This window comes from Bos taurus, chromosome 25 (genome assembly GCF_002263795.3).
Source record: "Bos taurus isolate L1 Dominette 01449 registration number 42190680 breed Hereford chromosome 25, ARS-UCD2.0, whole genome shotgun sequence".
NCBI classification, from domain to species: Eukaryota; Metazoa; Chordata; class Mammalia; order Artiodactyla; family Bovidae; genus Bos; species Bos taurus.
The window spans coordinates 6,503,807-6,519,983 of NC_037352.1; the positions used below are offsets into that span (position 1 = coordinate 6,503,807).

Below are 16,177 nucleotides of genomic sequence, written 5' to 3' on the forward strand. Positions count from 1 at the left end.
GAAGCTGCGTAAGGCTTTCCACCCAGGGGAGAGAGACAGAATACAGAATTTCCTAGGGTAATAAAAGATGTAATAAAAATACCCAGGCTGCAAAAGCAAAAAGCAAAAACGTTGCTGTTGTTCAGTTGCTCAGTCATGTCCAGCTCTTTGCGACCCCATGGACTGCAGCATGCCAGGCACCCCTGTTCTTCACTGTCTCCCAGACCATGCTCAAATTCATGTCCATTGAGCCGGCAATGCTATCTAGCTGTATAGCTTTGACTAAATGGACCTTCGTTGGCAAAGTGATGTCTCTGCTTTTTAAGGAAAGTTCCAAATCAGGGGAAAAGAGCCTGGAAATATTACTTTCTGTAGTTCTTTACGTGTATTTTAATCCCTAAAACAGGCATTTGCTCTTAATTCTGCATCAGGGTAAAATTTCTATCTGATTTTCCCGTGGGCCTCGTCACTTACTTTTATGCCACCCTCTCTTACCTACCTTTATGTAGAACACACCACACTCAGAAAATGCCCACTCAACTTCATGCAATCTAAGAAAACGGAAAGAATTCCAGCCTCAGGGGACAGGATTTTGGATTATCAGATGCTTCTGGTTCAGGGCCCTTGTTCTCATTTTTTTTAAAAGTATGAATCACAGATTTCTTGGTGTGTATTTGTCAGGAGGACTACAGGAAATAGTCAGTCACTAGTTGGGGAAGGAAATGGCAACCCACTCCAGTGTTCTTGCCTGGAGAATCCCAGGGACGGGGGAGCCTGGTGGGCTGCCGTCTCTGGGGTCGCACAGAGTCGGACACGACTGAAGCGACTTAGCAGCAGTAGCAGCAGTTGTATTAAGTTACAAAATATAAAACACAGTAGTTGCATGTGATTTCAGATAGCAAATATTTTAGTAAATTTAAGTATGACCCAAACATTGTGCGGTGGTGGTGGTTTAGTCTCTAAGTTATATCCAACTCTTGCGGCCCCATAACTATCGCCTGCCAGGTTCCTCTGTCCACGGGATTTCCCAGGCAAGAATACTGGACTGGGTTGCCATTTCCTTCTCCAGGGCATCTTCCCCACCCAGGAACTGAACTTGGGTGTGCCCCCTGCCTTGCAGAAATATTCTTTACTGGCTGAGCCATCAATTAAAGTACCATTGTGTAGGGTATGCTTATCCTGAAAAACCTGAAATTTAATGGAACAGCTATAGTTTATTGGGGAAACTTTGTCATCTGAAATGTTGTTTCTAGGTTTGAATACGTTGAGTTTCTTGCATTGTTCAGAAAGCCTATTCAGGCTAATCGTCTAAAATCTTTATGTTTGTTTAACAATAGGGAGAATCATCTTGCAAGAAGGACATTTCACCCTGAGGACAGAGAGCTACAGTGGTTTCTTGCTTGTAAAGGGTGTCTGTGTAATGGATATTCCTTTTAGCTTTACTTCTCTTATATGGCCTGGCTACTCCTGGCTTTTACGAAGCCAAGGTCCAAAATTCTAAATGTCTGATTTTAGTTGGATATTTTAAGTTATCAAAATCCCACTTCACTAAGGATGCTTCATCCAGTGGCTAGTGACACAGCCTAGAAGGACCGTTGTATATATTAGCTGTTTTTAATGTTTGCTGCTCAGTGCCTTGGAAAGCAATCAATCATACATCAAGAAAGAAAACTAGAATTAACCTCTTGCTTACATACTTGGTACTGGGTCCCTAATTACGATATCTCATATGATGGGTTATGCCACAATATGGAAATAATACATGCAGTTGTATTTTCTCTTGGTTCAAGTGCATCATTTAATGATAGGAAAACATCAAATGAATAGCCTTGATATTAAAAGAGAGAAAAATTCTGACTTGGGGAACAATTACCCATGCATAATCTGATTGCCTCTGTTTCTCTTCTTGCTTATAAACTATTTCTATTTTTTTGCAGCAATTTGGTAAAATCTTAGATGTTGAAATTATTTTTAATGAGCGAGGCTCAAAGGTAAGCAAGTTAATTCACTTTAGAATTGTTTAGCTTTATTTTGAAATGCTTGTTATAAATACGGGGAAACAACTGCACTGTTTTAATCAGCACGTTGTGAAAATACACTTCAGTGGGAATTCCTTTAGGGACCATCCCCCCACCCCACCCCCATTTCCAAAATGGTGGGGAATACACTGGATTCAATTTAAAATGTATAAGGGGGTATTTGAAAATTGCTGTTTTATAGATGTCTATATATCAAGTTTCCAGAGGAAAACTACCCATGCTTAAAAAAATAATGTTGTTGCTACATTTTTGTTTTTCAGTGATAATTATGTTCTTTATATTAAAAAGTGAGTTCATAGTCTCATGAGCAGGTAAATATGTGATTATTCTGTATTAATAAAGTGCAGTTATTTTCCTGGGTTGTAGGGGAGAAAATCTCATATACACCAACCTTTTGAATGAAATTTAATCCATTAGTCTGTGTACCCAACCCCATTTTGCAATTTGCCATTGCTCTGAGTTAGCTTTTCCTAGGAAACCAATTTTTAAGTAGATTTTTCTTACAAGTAACAGTGTTAGTAAAAATCAGAGGTTAGGGATTTCCTTGGTGGTCCAGTGGTTAAGACTTCACCTTCCAAGGCAGGGGGTGTGGGGTTCGATCCCTGATCAGGGAACTAAGATCCCACCATGCCTCATGGCCAAGAAAAAACAAAGCATAAAACAGAAGCAATATTGTAGCAAATTCAATAAAGACTTTAAGAATGGTCCACATTAAAAAAAAAAAAATTCTTTTTTTTTTTTTAAATCAGAGGCTATATGGGTGAACTCCAGCATCGTCAAAATACAAACATATTAATAGAAAGAAAAAAAAAAGCCACCAAACTCTTCTAAAGTATCTTCTGTGTCAGTGATCATCTAAGACCAGCGCTCACACCACCAGCAACATCTGCAAATTTGGCAGAAATGCAGAGTCTCAGGGTCCAACCCAGACCTATTGAATCAGATCCTCTGATATCGGGGCCCAGCAGTCTGTGTTGTAACAAGCCTCCCGGGCTATGGTTAAAGTTACACATCCTGTGTCTCCTTATTCTCAACACACACCCAGGCTTCATTTGAATGCAGACTACGCTTTTGCCCACTGGGATTTCATGGTGGCTCAAGTGTCCTCTTTTTATTTGCACTCACAGAAAATGCAGAAGCCATCCTACTCTCCCTGGACCAAAGTGGTGCTCTGGGCAGAGCAGCAGATGCTGTGAGGAAGGTGAAGAGAAGTGAAAGTCACTCAGTTGTGTCCGACTCTTTGCGACCCCATGGACTATACAGTCCATGGAATTCTCCAGGCCTGAATGTTGGAGTGGTTAGCCTTTCCCTTCCCCAGGGAGTCTTCCCAACCCAGGGATTGAACCCAGGTCTCCCCCACTGCAGGCTCATTTACCGGCTGAGCCACAGGGGTGCTGCCAAAGACTTGGATATTGACATCAGAGCCTAGGAAGTGACCACATCCAGTAACTCCGCCTGGCTTCTGGTCCCCCAGGAACGTTCAGCTTCCTTCTCACTTCCCCAGACTGTGAAAGTAAAAATGGAGAGAAATTCATTCCCAAACACAGAGAGATCGCAGGTTTAGCCCCAGAGCTTTCCTTACAGAGACTGTTTGGGACAAGCCAGTATCCAGAAGTGTTGCTTAGAGGAACATGTTTTGGGACTTCCCAGGCTGTCCAGTGGTTACGACTCTGCACTTCCACTGCAGGGGCTGCGGGTTTCATTCCTGGTCAGGACGCTAAGGTTTCATACGTCATGTGGTATAATAAAGAAGAATGGGTTTTACCTAAGGGAGGGGGGGTGCAAAAGCCAGTCTTCTGGGTATAGGAACCACCACCTCCCCACAAAACAATCATTTATGATTCCTTGGGCAGCCTGCATAGGTTTTGTATTCACTAACTTAATGGTAACTGAATTGTATTAACTGAATAGGAGAATGCTGATTGAATTGAGGAAAGAAAATGCCAGTATTCTCTTTGCCACAGCCAAAGTGGTGTTGTGATATGCTGGATGAGTAGAAAAAAAGAAAAAAAAAAATCAATTCATTAGACTCTGAAGTTCTGCTACTTTAAGGGCCTTGTCTTTCTGCTGTAATTTCAGATATTTATAGTAATCCTTATAATATGTCAGTAGTTTGACCTCCAGGCTGGGGGAAAATAAGTTAACTCTTTTTCTGCTGTGGTATGAAAAACCATTACAGGGACTTTTTCTACATGTACAGAGCTACGTACATTAAGAGAAAAATGTGCCCGATCGTTTTCACTTATGATAGGTGTATTCTGGGTGAAATTGTAGAAGAGGACGTGGAAAGTTGGCCAACTTTCTTTTAATCCTGAGTCCAAAGTGCTACTGCCTTTAAAGTTTTCTTTTCTAAATTCATATTTCACATATATTTTGTTTTGTGACTTGCCAGTTGGAGGAAACTGTTTAATTTTTTTTCCCAGAGTTGTTTGAGGACATTAGAAGAATATCATTTGTTATTCTGAAAGTACAATGGTGATGCTATTTTTAAGATTTCTTCCGTCATTCCTGTGATGAGCCTGTCTCTGGGGCTTTAGGAGTAAGACCATTTAAGTTTGCCACATCCAGAGACTGATTTTGTGAAGCTGCTTTTTTTTTTTTTTTTTTTCATGAAGGAACCTTAAAAATAGCCTCTCTCAGTGGGTTTGCGGAAAGAACCAGTCTTGCAGGTGTCGGAGCTGACTGGTACCACTGGAGTGTCCTGGAGACACTGCAATTGGGAACTGCTGAATGAAGGTAGCAGCCCACACAGGAATATCTTTCATAATTGAAAGGGGAAGTGTTAAGTCGCTCAATCATCTCGAGCTCTTTGTGACCCCCCTGGACTGTAGCCTGCCAGATTTATCTGTCTGTGGAATTCTCCAGGCAAGAATACTGGAGTGGGTTGCCATGCCCTTGTCCGGAACTTGATGTTATCCTCAATGGGAAAAGTCTTATGGAAAGGGACATTTCCATGTCAATGGTCGAAAAGCCTCCACTGTCGGAATGACCTCATTTTCATCATTTGATGGTGGAGAAGCAGCCAGGAAATGGGAGAGCCCTTACGAGCTAGGAGCTCACCTTCGGGCCATCGTCTTTGGGGACCTTCCCCGGGACAGTCACTCAATGTAAACTGAGGGTGGCTGTGTGGTCTGGGGGTGGTTGGTGTGTGTGTGTGTTTGTGTTTGTGTGCATGCGTGCATGTACACCTGTCCATACACAGGCAATATCTATATTATCCTGAGAATATATAATGTACAAGTTCATGTGTATATGGATAACAAGTAAGCAAGGAAATCACATTTTAAAAGGATCTGGCCAGACTTTGAAAACGCAATGAGCTGGCATTTCGGGGGGTGAGAGATCCTACCATTCAAGTTTCCTTTTAGGAGTAAAACGTTGCGTTTACCTCTGAAACATTTTATCTGGGGGGATAGACAGAGATGGCTGTGTCTTCATAGACCTGGGAAATGTGCAGTCTGCTCTTTGATTCAGTGGTATCTATAGTACTGGCTTGGGCTTCCCTGGTGGCCCAGTGGTAAAGAATCCTCCTGCCAATGCAAGAGTCGAGGGTTTGATCCCTGGGTCAGAAAGATTGCCTGGAGAAGGGAATGGCAACCCATTCCCAGTATCCTTGCCTGGGAAACCCCAAGGACAGAGGAGCCTGGCGGGCTAAAGTCCATGGGGTTGCAGAAGCATCAGACAGGACTTGGCGACTAAGACAAGAAACACAGTCTTGGTTTCACTCCGGTACCAGGTTAGTGAATCGGATGTGAGACAGACAGAAGTGCTTCCTGTCCTCAGACTTCCCTAAGTATCTGAGAGACAGATCCTTAAGACAAACAAGTGTGATACAGATTGCTATGTTCCCTGGTGAATGAGAGGCTGCTGAGACTCCAAGCAGGCAGACCCATCTTGTTGAAAGCCAAGAGGGCTTCTGGGAAGAAGGGGCATTTCAGCTTGGAGAGAAAGATAAGTAAGACATGCCCCAGGGGAGGGAAGGAAGAAAGATGGTTTTCCAGGGAGAAGGGGCTATGTGGAGAAAGGTGATTGGGAACAAGTGTGCTGTAAAGCCCTTAGTCCCACAGGAAATTGAGTCTTCAGACCCTTAATCAACAGCTCCTCCTCTTCTAGGTGATAGGAGCTCTCCGTACCAGAAACTGGAGGAATCGAGTTTTCATGTAAGATGAAAAGTCAGCACAGCATCCATCCTGGGTGCTTCAAAGCTTTGATTTGCACGCTAAATGTTGTATGTGTGTTACTACAAAAATATAGCCCACAAGACTAAAAGAGAAAAATAACTGGGATACAGAAAGGCCAGAATGTATGTTTCACAAAAAGATGGAAAAATAAATAAGTCATGGCTGATCCACGTTAGGGTTGCCATTGTCTGCCTAGGGGTCACGCCTTCCCATCACAGGGCACAAACATCATAGATGTCTTCTGCAGGACTATGCCTTTTCTCAGCCACCTCCCCACCACCACCACCTGAGACAAACCTTGGGAAGTAGCATCTGTCTTCCAACTGGCTCCTCCCTGCCCACTGTAGCCTCCCCTGAATCCTTAACCTTTATATGGGCTCCTTACAGCGTACTCAGATCCTGTGTTCTCCAAGCCAAATCCAAAAGGTGCTTCTTTTTGAAACTGAGATTAAAAAAAAATATTCAGGGTAATTATCAGAATATTCTAAGTATTGCATTTTGCCAAAGACAGAATACTGACCATGAAGTGAAAGTGTTAGTCGCTCAGTCATGTCTGATTCTGCAATCCCATGGACTGTAGCCTCTGTCCATGGAATTCTCCAAGCAAGAATACTGGAGTGGGTAGTCATTCCCTTCTCCAGGGGACCTTCCCAACCCAGGGATCGAACCCAGGTCTTCCACATTGCAGGCAGATTCTTTACCATCTGAGCCACCAAGGAAGCCCACTGACCAAGAGGCAGGGCAAAAGATACAAGCTTCGTTGCCGCCTACTTTCAAAGTTGCCAGCACCTATGCCTGCTGGAGTGGGTGCCTGAAAATGGCCAGGTGGCAGTCTGCCTGGCCACAGTGTGGCTTCCCAGATAAGCACCTGGCTATCTTCTGATCCAGGGATGTCACATCCCTTCTTGGCTGGGTGGAGGTAGGATGGTCCCATGGGACAGGTAGAAACTGCTCTTTGGCATTTGGGTGACTGTTTCTACAGCAAGGTCTTCATGAACCCAGCTTTGCCAAATTTCAGCTAGGCTTCTCAGCAGGCTGAAATGAGATGTATTGAACCACTCAGAAAAAAAAAAAAAAAATGTTTAGCAGAAAAGAATAAGAATAAGAATAAAAAAGAATCAATGTATTATTTTTACTTGAAAGCAAAGTGAAAATGGAGTAGAATTCCTCTTTAGTTTATGAACTTGGGATTCAGAAGAGATTTCTGTTTCTGCTTTCATCTCTCCCTCATATACAGGATGCAGATTTTAGGCCAGTGTGGTTTGCCTAGGATTTAGATTGGAATCATTCTGACTCCATTTGTGGGGATTGTGTTATTCAAGTGGGTTGAGTGTTCGGTTCTTCCCAGCACTGCGGTGACAAAGACTGTTAGGACCCATTAGCAGCAATGATGCCACCAAGTCCTCCATTGGTATGTCACATTGGACTGTGAATTTCCTTTCTTAGGCAAGTGAGAGAATTGTCCCAGATAGAGTCACAGTCCTCGTTTCCCTAATTATTATTAAATGTATGACATGGCTCAGGATGCTAGAGCCTTGGTCTTAGAGGTCAGGAGGAGGATATTTCTGTGTCATTTTGGCTGATTCCTACATTTAAGATCTGAATCACCAAGTCAAATAGATATTCACCACAAAAACCCACTCCACTCCCTAAACTGCTCTATAGAAACTGGCAATGTAATTCTCTATAGTCAAAGCTATGGTTTTTCCAGTAGTTATGTACAGATGTGAGAGTTGGACCATAAAGAAGGCTGAGCACCAAAGAATTGATACTTTCCAACTGTGGTACTAGAGAAGATTCTTGAGAATCCCTTGGACTGCAAGGAGATCAATCCAGTCAATCCTAAGGGAAATTAACCCTGAAGCTGAAGGCCCAATAGTCTGGCCACTTGATGCAAAGAGCCAACTCATTGGAAAAGACCCTGATGCTGGGAAAGGTTGAAGGCCAAAGGAGAAGGGGGCACCAGAGGATGAGATGTTTAGATAGCATTACCAGTTCAATGGACATGAATTTGATTGAACTCTGGGAAATGGTGACAGATAGGGGAGCCTGGCATGGTGCAGCCCGTGGAGTTGCAAAGAGTCAGACACTGCTTAGTGATAGAAGCCATGGAGACCCAATTGCTGGACCACACAGGTAACTTTTGCGGCAAACAGATTTCTGGGCTCCGCTCTGGGATTCTGATCCAAGAAACATGTGTCAGGGCTTAGAAATCTGAATGTTTCATATGCCCCCCTGTTCTTTCTGATGTATAACTGAATCTGAGACCCAGTGGCCAAATCAGAGGCATCAAATGGTACCAACCCTCCAGATTTTATTTTTTGTCTATTGAAGTGCTATTATTTCAAAATGAGTCAGCGTGTATGTTTGTGTACCAAATGTGGCTAATCCCATCAGTGATGAGCAGGACTAAGTAGGGTCTTCCTAAGCTTATAATCTTAGATTAGTCAGATAATTCAGATCTGTCCTTATCACAGATCCTTACTACGGGAAATAGGTAATTCAATCTAATCCCCCAAGTAAAGAATTTTTTTTTTCCCTCTATCAGATCGCCATCTCTAATCTAACTTGACTACATCCATAGCTGTTATCCTCTATGGAGGAGCCCATCATAATACTGGAAAGTTCTCCCTTGTTGGAACCCTGGGTAACAGCTCTCTGAAACTGAAACAGCTCTCCAAAACCCTGAATTTCGGAGATTTCTTTCATGACCTAGTGAGGAATTGAGAGTTAACAAGTTGGTTATGAGCAGCTGAGATTTGTAATTGTTTGTTTTATTAATAAGACTGACTGTCCTACCGTTCCAGCTAAGTTTAACACCAACATTTTCCTTTATGTAAAGATTACCTAACACAAAGAGCAATCTTGGCACATTGCATTATTTTACCCTGTTTATACTGTGAAGACCAGAAAGAGCTGGGCAGATTTACACTGGAATGGTTTCAAACGGTTGGTGTATATTTCGGAACAAGATGTACAAATATTTTTAGGGGTTTTAAAAATAATGTCATAATTTCTGTACTCTTCTTAGGAACAGTGTCAGTGAAGAAAAAGGATGGATTTTGACAATGTGATGTGTAGGGGGGTTGTTGTTGTTGTTTTTTTTTTTTTTTTTGAGGCTGAAATATTAAAGCAAAATATACCAGTGGTGCAGAAAAGAGTGCATTTGTTACTGATCAGTAAAAGAAGTACCTAGAGTGTTACTGTAAATACTATTCTATTAAAGGAGGTTTTGAATTTTCTACCTGTTGATTTGATAAATGGGTATCAGGATAATGTCTTAGAACTTTACCATATGTATACACATTTCTGTTTGGGATTAGTAAAGCAGTCCAGAAAGCTGACAGTTTCCGAAGTACCTATGTCATTTGAAGGGTGAGGGAGGGGATATAAAAATGTTACTTGACCTGTTTGCATTAGCAATCAATGGGTGTTTATTTCTATTCATTTCATGGGATTATTTTGTTGATTTAGAGCCAAGAGTTTCAGATTTATTTAAAAAAAAAAGGTCTTTCCCTTTTTTTTTTTTTTTTAGGCTTCTAATTTTTATTTTTTGAGACATAAAGGCTGTAGAATTGACAAATTTGAATAACCCTAAAACTGCATGGAGAAGAGATGGTCTTAAAACCACACGGCATGACTCTGTAGGCGATGTTAGAAGACTCTGGCGTTCATTGTTGAATTCTGTGCACACGTTTTCTTTTCTTTCCTTCTTAATTTGCATGTCAAGAAAGTGATTCCCTTTTTTTTTTCTCCCTCGTTATTTCATTTTCTTCTCTGTGAAGACACTGTACATTTATTTTGATCTCATTTTCTTTCCGTTAGATTTCTTTTCTTCTGTAGTGACATTTAGAAAGGTATTTTGGGTATCATTCTTTGAATTCTTCAGGGGTGACAGCTAACGGGGTGACAGAAAACAAAAATCTTGTTCACATTTGTCGCTTACTTATTGCACATTTTAGTACTCTTATAATTTCTCTAATTTGCATGTTACAGAACGGAAGCCAGGACAAGAAATAGAAATTAAAGCGAGAGAACGTTCCGCAGTGGTCGTTGACTGAAAATAATAATCTGCATGTTGTTTTCCCTTCTCCCTCCTGCATGTAGGGATTTGGTTTCGTAACTTTCGAAAATAGTGCCGATGCGGACAGGGCGAGGGAGAAATTACACGGCACCGTGGTAGAGGGCCGTAAAATCGAGGTGCATGTCCAAAATATTTTCCTTTTCATCTTTTTGATAAGTGTCTGCCTCACGCTCATTTGTTGTTTCAGATGCATCATTGTGTCTTGTATGTGACCCTATTCCCTTCTCATTGTTTATATATATATTTATATATAAAAAGGAAAACTGGCCTTACTTTTTTTTTTTAATTTTCCTTTATTATGTTACTCTTATTACTGCTGAAAGGTGGATGGCAAAAGTGAGACAAAAGAAAGGTTAATCTGAAAGTTTTTTTTTTTAATTCTTATTTTATTTTTCATGTCTTATAACCAATGGGTGCAGTAGATTCCAAGCAGTGGAGAGAGTGTTGCAAAACAAATTATAGAGCAGTTTTCTGTTTTTGTTTTCCTTTTCTTTTCCTTTCTTTTTCTTTCCACTGCAGGGCTGATGAGGGATCCACAGTGGTGTGCAAATTAAACCAAATTGTGAAATGAATAGCATTTAAGAGAACAGTTGTTGGGGAAAAAAAAATGAGAGGTCTTTGTCATGAAACCTTTCATTTTTTTTTCCTTTTTAAGAAGCCAGTTTCAATCTTTGTATTCTTTTGCTAACAACGTGAACCAAACAGGATTTCCTGTTCAATATCTGGTCCTTCTTCATGAAAAAAAAAAAAGAAAACGCTGAAATTCCTATACTCAGAATCTACTCTTTCTACCACTGGCTCTCCCTCAAAATGACCATAGGGTCGTATTTGTTAAAGCTTAAAAAAAAAAAATACCAGTTAAAAATGCTTTAGTCTTTGGAGTAAGATGTTGCATATTTTGCCTTTCATTTCCCCCCACCCTCGACGATAATCCTTAGGCCCCTCACCAAACTCTCAGTAACCATGGTAACTGTATACAAACCCATGCTGGCGATGGTGGTGAATGGTAAGTGGTGAAATCCATCTGCCGTTTCACGTATTTAGTGCTGATATATCTCTATACATATATATACCACGTGAATTTTTTTGACTTGTTGTATTAAGTTTTCTTGATGCTCTATTTTTTTGGATATTGGTACGCCTGTAACTGAGTGTACGTTCTAAGCTAGCCTGGGAGGCACTGACTGGATTGAGATATGACCAGTGCACATCTTACTCAGATTGTTAACTCCATATTGTGTTAAACAATGCACCCTCTCTTTTATCCTTTTGTTAGCTGTGACTTTAAAGCTTGAATGATTTTGTTAATTCTTGCGATGTAAAAGGCTCTTGTTCCAAGTGTTGAATGCTAGATGTTGCTTCCCCGATGGTTCTTCCCCCTTAAAGTGTTGCATACGGCTAAAACTTGTTTGTCCTTTTTTTGACATTTATGTTCCCTTGTACCTTGTCTCTCCCCTCTTCTCCTCCACTGCATGTTCCTTCATATGAACCTTATTTTATGTTTAAAAAAATATTTATTGTTTCTGTGTTACCATGGAGTACACGCATGCTTTTCAATCTTCAATTATGCAGTTCCTTTTAATTTGCTTTTACTGTCTCCTTATTAAACTTTTAAATGATATGACATTGCTTTATTGAAATGATTTGTTAAGTTAAAACGGTTATGAAGTAAATGTAATTATAAAAATGTATGATTTTGTTATGCACCTACTGCCTTTTATAAATTAAAATGCATTTTAGTTTTTGTTTTTTGTTTTTTAATAAGTAATCACAGTCATAATGCATGCAACTAATTGAACTGTGGACTGGCCTTGGAATATGTGCTGATTTGAGTTTTCTATGTACATAGGTAAATAATGCCACAGCACGTGTAATGACAAATAAAAAGACTGTCAACCCTTATACAAATGGTAAGTAGAGTTTGGCCTCTTACAAGAAAATGTCTCCACCTCAGAATCTATTAAGGAATTTAACTGGGGAATCTGTGTCAACAAGCCGTATTTGCACAGCATGGCTCCTGTGTCTTTGCTGCTGACCTGCTACAGTGGACCGCTTGAATCAGTAAGATAAATTTCATGACAAAGGCAAATTTAGTTTTCAAGTGAAGAGTGAATGTTCTTCTTTCATTCTCTCTGGAATAACTCCCATGTGGGTGAGATGCATATGAATTATTTGAGAATTACATGGGTGGTTTAATTTATTGTAATTAGAATGAGTTGATGGAGGATGGACATTTTGTTTGTTTCTCCTTTAAGCATCACCTGCTCGCTGATCACTAATCATTCCCAGAAGTGGGACTGCAGCATTTGGTTCTGGCTTTGAATCTTCTCTGGAGCTATTAGACTTCTGAAGTCCCTTGGAGGGTCCCTCATGATGACTTGCACACTGAGAACAGAATGTATGAGTGTGTTACACACTTCTCTCTGGGTTACCAAGTGGCATTTGGGGCAAGGGAGGATGTTCATTGTGTATTGCAGACCCCTTCAGGACAATGCATCTCTGCCCTTGCTCAAGAGGAAAACATCTCAAAACACTTCATAATAAGGACTTACAAAATATGAAAAATTATTAAAATATTCACACATTTTGATGTTTTAATCCTCGGAAGAAATGTCTCTTAAGATATATGGTGGGAGGGGGTGGGGCGGGAGAAGATGTCATATGCTAATCACATGCTTAATTGTACCAAAGTTAGAAAGAATGTAATGTAGTAAGTTAAAGTTAGAGTTTCGTGGGATACAATGCTCATTAAAATGAGTAGGATGAAGACTACAAAGGGGCTCATAATGAATGAAAAGTTTTAAAATAAAAGAAATTGTATGTAAATAGCATGATTTGAATGAAGGTAGGCATTACCCCCAAAATGTTTATGGTTGAGTTGCATTGTGAGAATGGAAGGTGTTTTTCCTCTGTTTTATGGATTTTAAAAAAATAGCAATTTCATTACAATCTTAAGGAAAAATTTATGGAATTTTTATTTTAAACATTTTAATTACACATGAAACATGAAAAAAACAGACATTTAGAAAAGAGAGGGAGGGAGGGAGGGAGGGAGGAAGGGAGGAAGACAAGGCTAAAATGCATTTTGAATGACACCACTGCCATGTTGATTTCCCACCTATCCCTCGGAAGGTGCCACTATTACACATTATTATCTATATTTTATTTGACACTTTCTTGTGTACATGTGTAATAAGTATATATTTATAATACAGTGGCGTGTGTGTGATTTTTATATGAATGGTGTCATGGTATACACATCATTTCTGATTGACTTTTACAAATCAATATGGAGTTCTTTCAGTGTAAATACATACAGACTACATTCGTTCTTTCTAGTGGTTGCATAACATCCCATACAAAGGGTTTATTCCCACCTTACATACTGATTGACATTTTTTTTTTTCTGTTGTAAACAATACTACTATCATTTGGTAGTTTTGTTTTTGTTTTTCTTCTTTCTTAATTAATTTGTTTGTTCTGATATTTTAAAGGTGCACCGTTAAACAAAAATATCCCCTCAATGTGATAGAACTCTAAGGTGCAAGACTGGAAGAGTTACTTGTTCTGCTAACCCATTTTTTCAGCTTTCAACAACCCAAGACAAATCCTGAAATGGTATAGAAAAATTCTGCAACAGGCTTTGCATGCCCAGTGCTGAAATGAAGCAAACCTCTGATTTAATGCGTCATGGAGTCTTTCTACTTGGGTAAAAATTATAACTCTGCAACTTGCCAGAGTTAGTACATGCTGGCACCAATCTGACTGTGGGGCATTTTCTCTAATTATGAAGTAGCAATTGTGTGTGTGTGTGTTTGCACCGCACATGCTTAGGCATAGGTGTTCATGTATACTGCTGATGTGAGAAAATAAGGCAAAGGAAGCCAAATATTCCTTAAGCCATATGTAGGCATATTTATTTTAAAGAGAGGGTTACTGATCAATGTCATACCCAGTGGCTGAAAACTGGACCTGTGGTCCTTGGAGACAGTTCAAGCCACAATGAATAGTCAACATTTCTGGAATACTGACTGTATGGCATTATGTTAAACATTTTAAATGCAGTGGGTCCACAAAGTGTCTTATAAAGAAGACATAGTTATTCCTGTGGTAAAGATGTAAAATCTGAGGCTAGTGGAGATGAGGTAATTAGTGACGTCTTTTCCTTTTATTATGACATAACAAAATCCTATGGCCATGCCAGGTGTTATGAGTGCATCACTTTCACCTGTCACTTTGTAGAACTGCACTCAGGCAACCGGCTACAAGAACAAAAAGATTATTCAACGTGCAGCCCCAAACTCCTGCCACCTTGGCAAGTGCTTGTTTGCTCAGTCATGCCCTACTCTTTGCGCCCTCATGAACTGTAGTCCCCCCAGGCTCCTCTGTCCAGGGAATTCTCCAAGCAAGAATACTGGAGTAGGTTGCCATTTCCTACTCCAGGAGATCTTCCCAACCCAGAGATCAAACCCGCATCTCCTTTGTCTCCTGCATTGGCAGGTGGATTGTTTCCCACTGTGCCACCTGGGAAGCCCATGTGTTGGCATAAGTATCTCTTATTCCATTACAGAGGACTCTGCATTCTTAGTTTCTGGAAATAAATCGCGTGGGTCTCTCACCTGTATACCTGAAAGGGGACACTCAAGGGGTTATCCTGTTACATAGACTGTGTATGTTACCTAAATGAGGAAGGATAGTCACAGTAGAATTGACTTTAAAAAAAAGAAAATTCTAACTGTATAGAGACAGTTGGTTTCTGTAGAGGAGATCATGAAGAATTTTACTATTCAAGTAAAGGATTCTCAAAACTTTATCAATCCTTAATTCATGAGTGCCATCACTACAAATAAAATTTCCCATAAAATGCAATACAACATTCTGGAAAGATAGGGGCCCTCTTAAGATCCTTGGACTTCCCTGGTGGCTCAGACAGTAAAAGCATCTGCCTACAATGTGAGAGACCCAGGTTCAATCCTTGGGTTGGGAAGATCCCCTGGAGAAAGAAATGGTAGCCCACTCCAGTATTCTTGCCTGGAAAATCCCATGGACAGAGGAGCCTGGCAGGCTGCAGTCCATGGGGTCACAAAGAGTTGGACATGACTGAGCGACTTCACTTTCACTTTTCACTTTCACTTAGATCCTTAACAAGCATGACTGTGTTAATAGAAAATTTTATCACCACACAAAAAAGAAAGAAACAAGAAAGTGGTAGCTGTGTGAGATGATGGATATGTTGATTAGCTTGGTTATGGAAAGAATTTTACAATGTGTATGTATAGCAAATCCACAAATGGTACACTTTCAATATAGACACCAGTTATACCTCAATAAATTTGGAGGGAAAAAATAGAAAAGTGAGGATCAATGAAGTCACGCAGCAATGAGAAAATTAAGTGATTTGGGGGATTCATTCATTAGCTACCTCATTCATCCTCACAAACCATCAAACTTAGGCTTCATCAAAATTATGGATTTACTCAAGTCATCAAATTTTGAGGTCATCCCCAAATGGAAAAGAATCTAACTATCAGTGCCATCATCACATTTCATGCATTCCTTTCAGATATCAGTCAATCATCCAACAAAGTGTTAAGCAGCTGCAGAATTTCCAGTGATGAGTAAGACAGGATCCGAAACATGATAGACACGTTACTAGGACTCTCTGCTCTAGAGGAGCACAGTTAATAATACTATGGAGGAGGTAGATTAACAATACTGTGGAGGTCCTTTCCCAGGACCTTTGAGCTTGCCTCTAAAAGACTGTGGAATGACATAGAAGGGTCTGGAAAACCCTCCCGATCTGAAAGCTCCATCAAGAGGGAGTTGAGTGGGCTACTTCCATATTGCTGGGTTTTCCTAAGGACATCAAGCCTCAGAGAAGAGTTAGGGTTTAC

At 40.3% G+C, this 16,177-nt stretch overlaps 1 protein-coding gene across 19 annotated transcripts in view; it reads left to right on the forward strand.

The window, feature by feature from the left end:
* Positions 1 to 16,177, forward strand: part of RBFOX1 (RNA binding fox-1 homolog 1) — a 2,433,924-nt gene that overhangs the window by 2,297,374 nt on the left and 120,373 nt on the right. For 18 of the 19 annotated variants that reach the window (XM_024984898.2, XM_059881313.1, XM_059881315.1 and 15 more), the window contains 3 exons: positions 1,917 to 1,970; positions 10,307 to 10,399; positions 12,133 to 12,193. In XM_024984898.2, coding sequence (XP_024840666.1) covers positions 1,917 to 1,970; positions 10,307 to 10,399; positions 12,133 to 12,193 — 208 coding nt within the window. The remainder of the gene's footprint in view (positions 1 to 1,916; positions 1,971 to 10,306; positions 10,400 to 12,132; positions 12,194 to 16,177) is intronic. The other variant, NM_001075818.2, reaches the window with a different exon arrangement.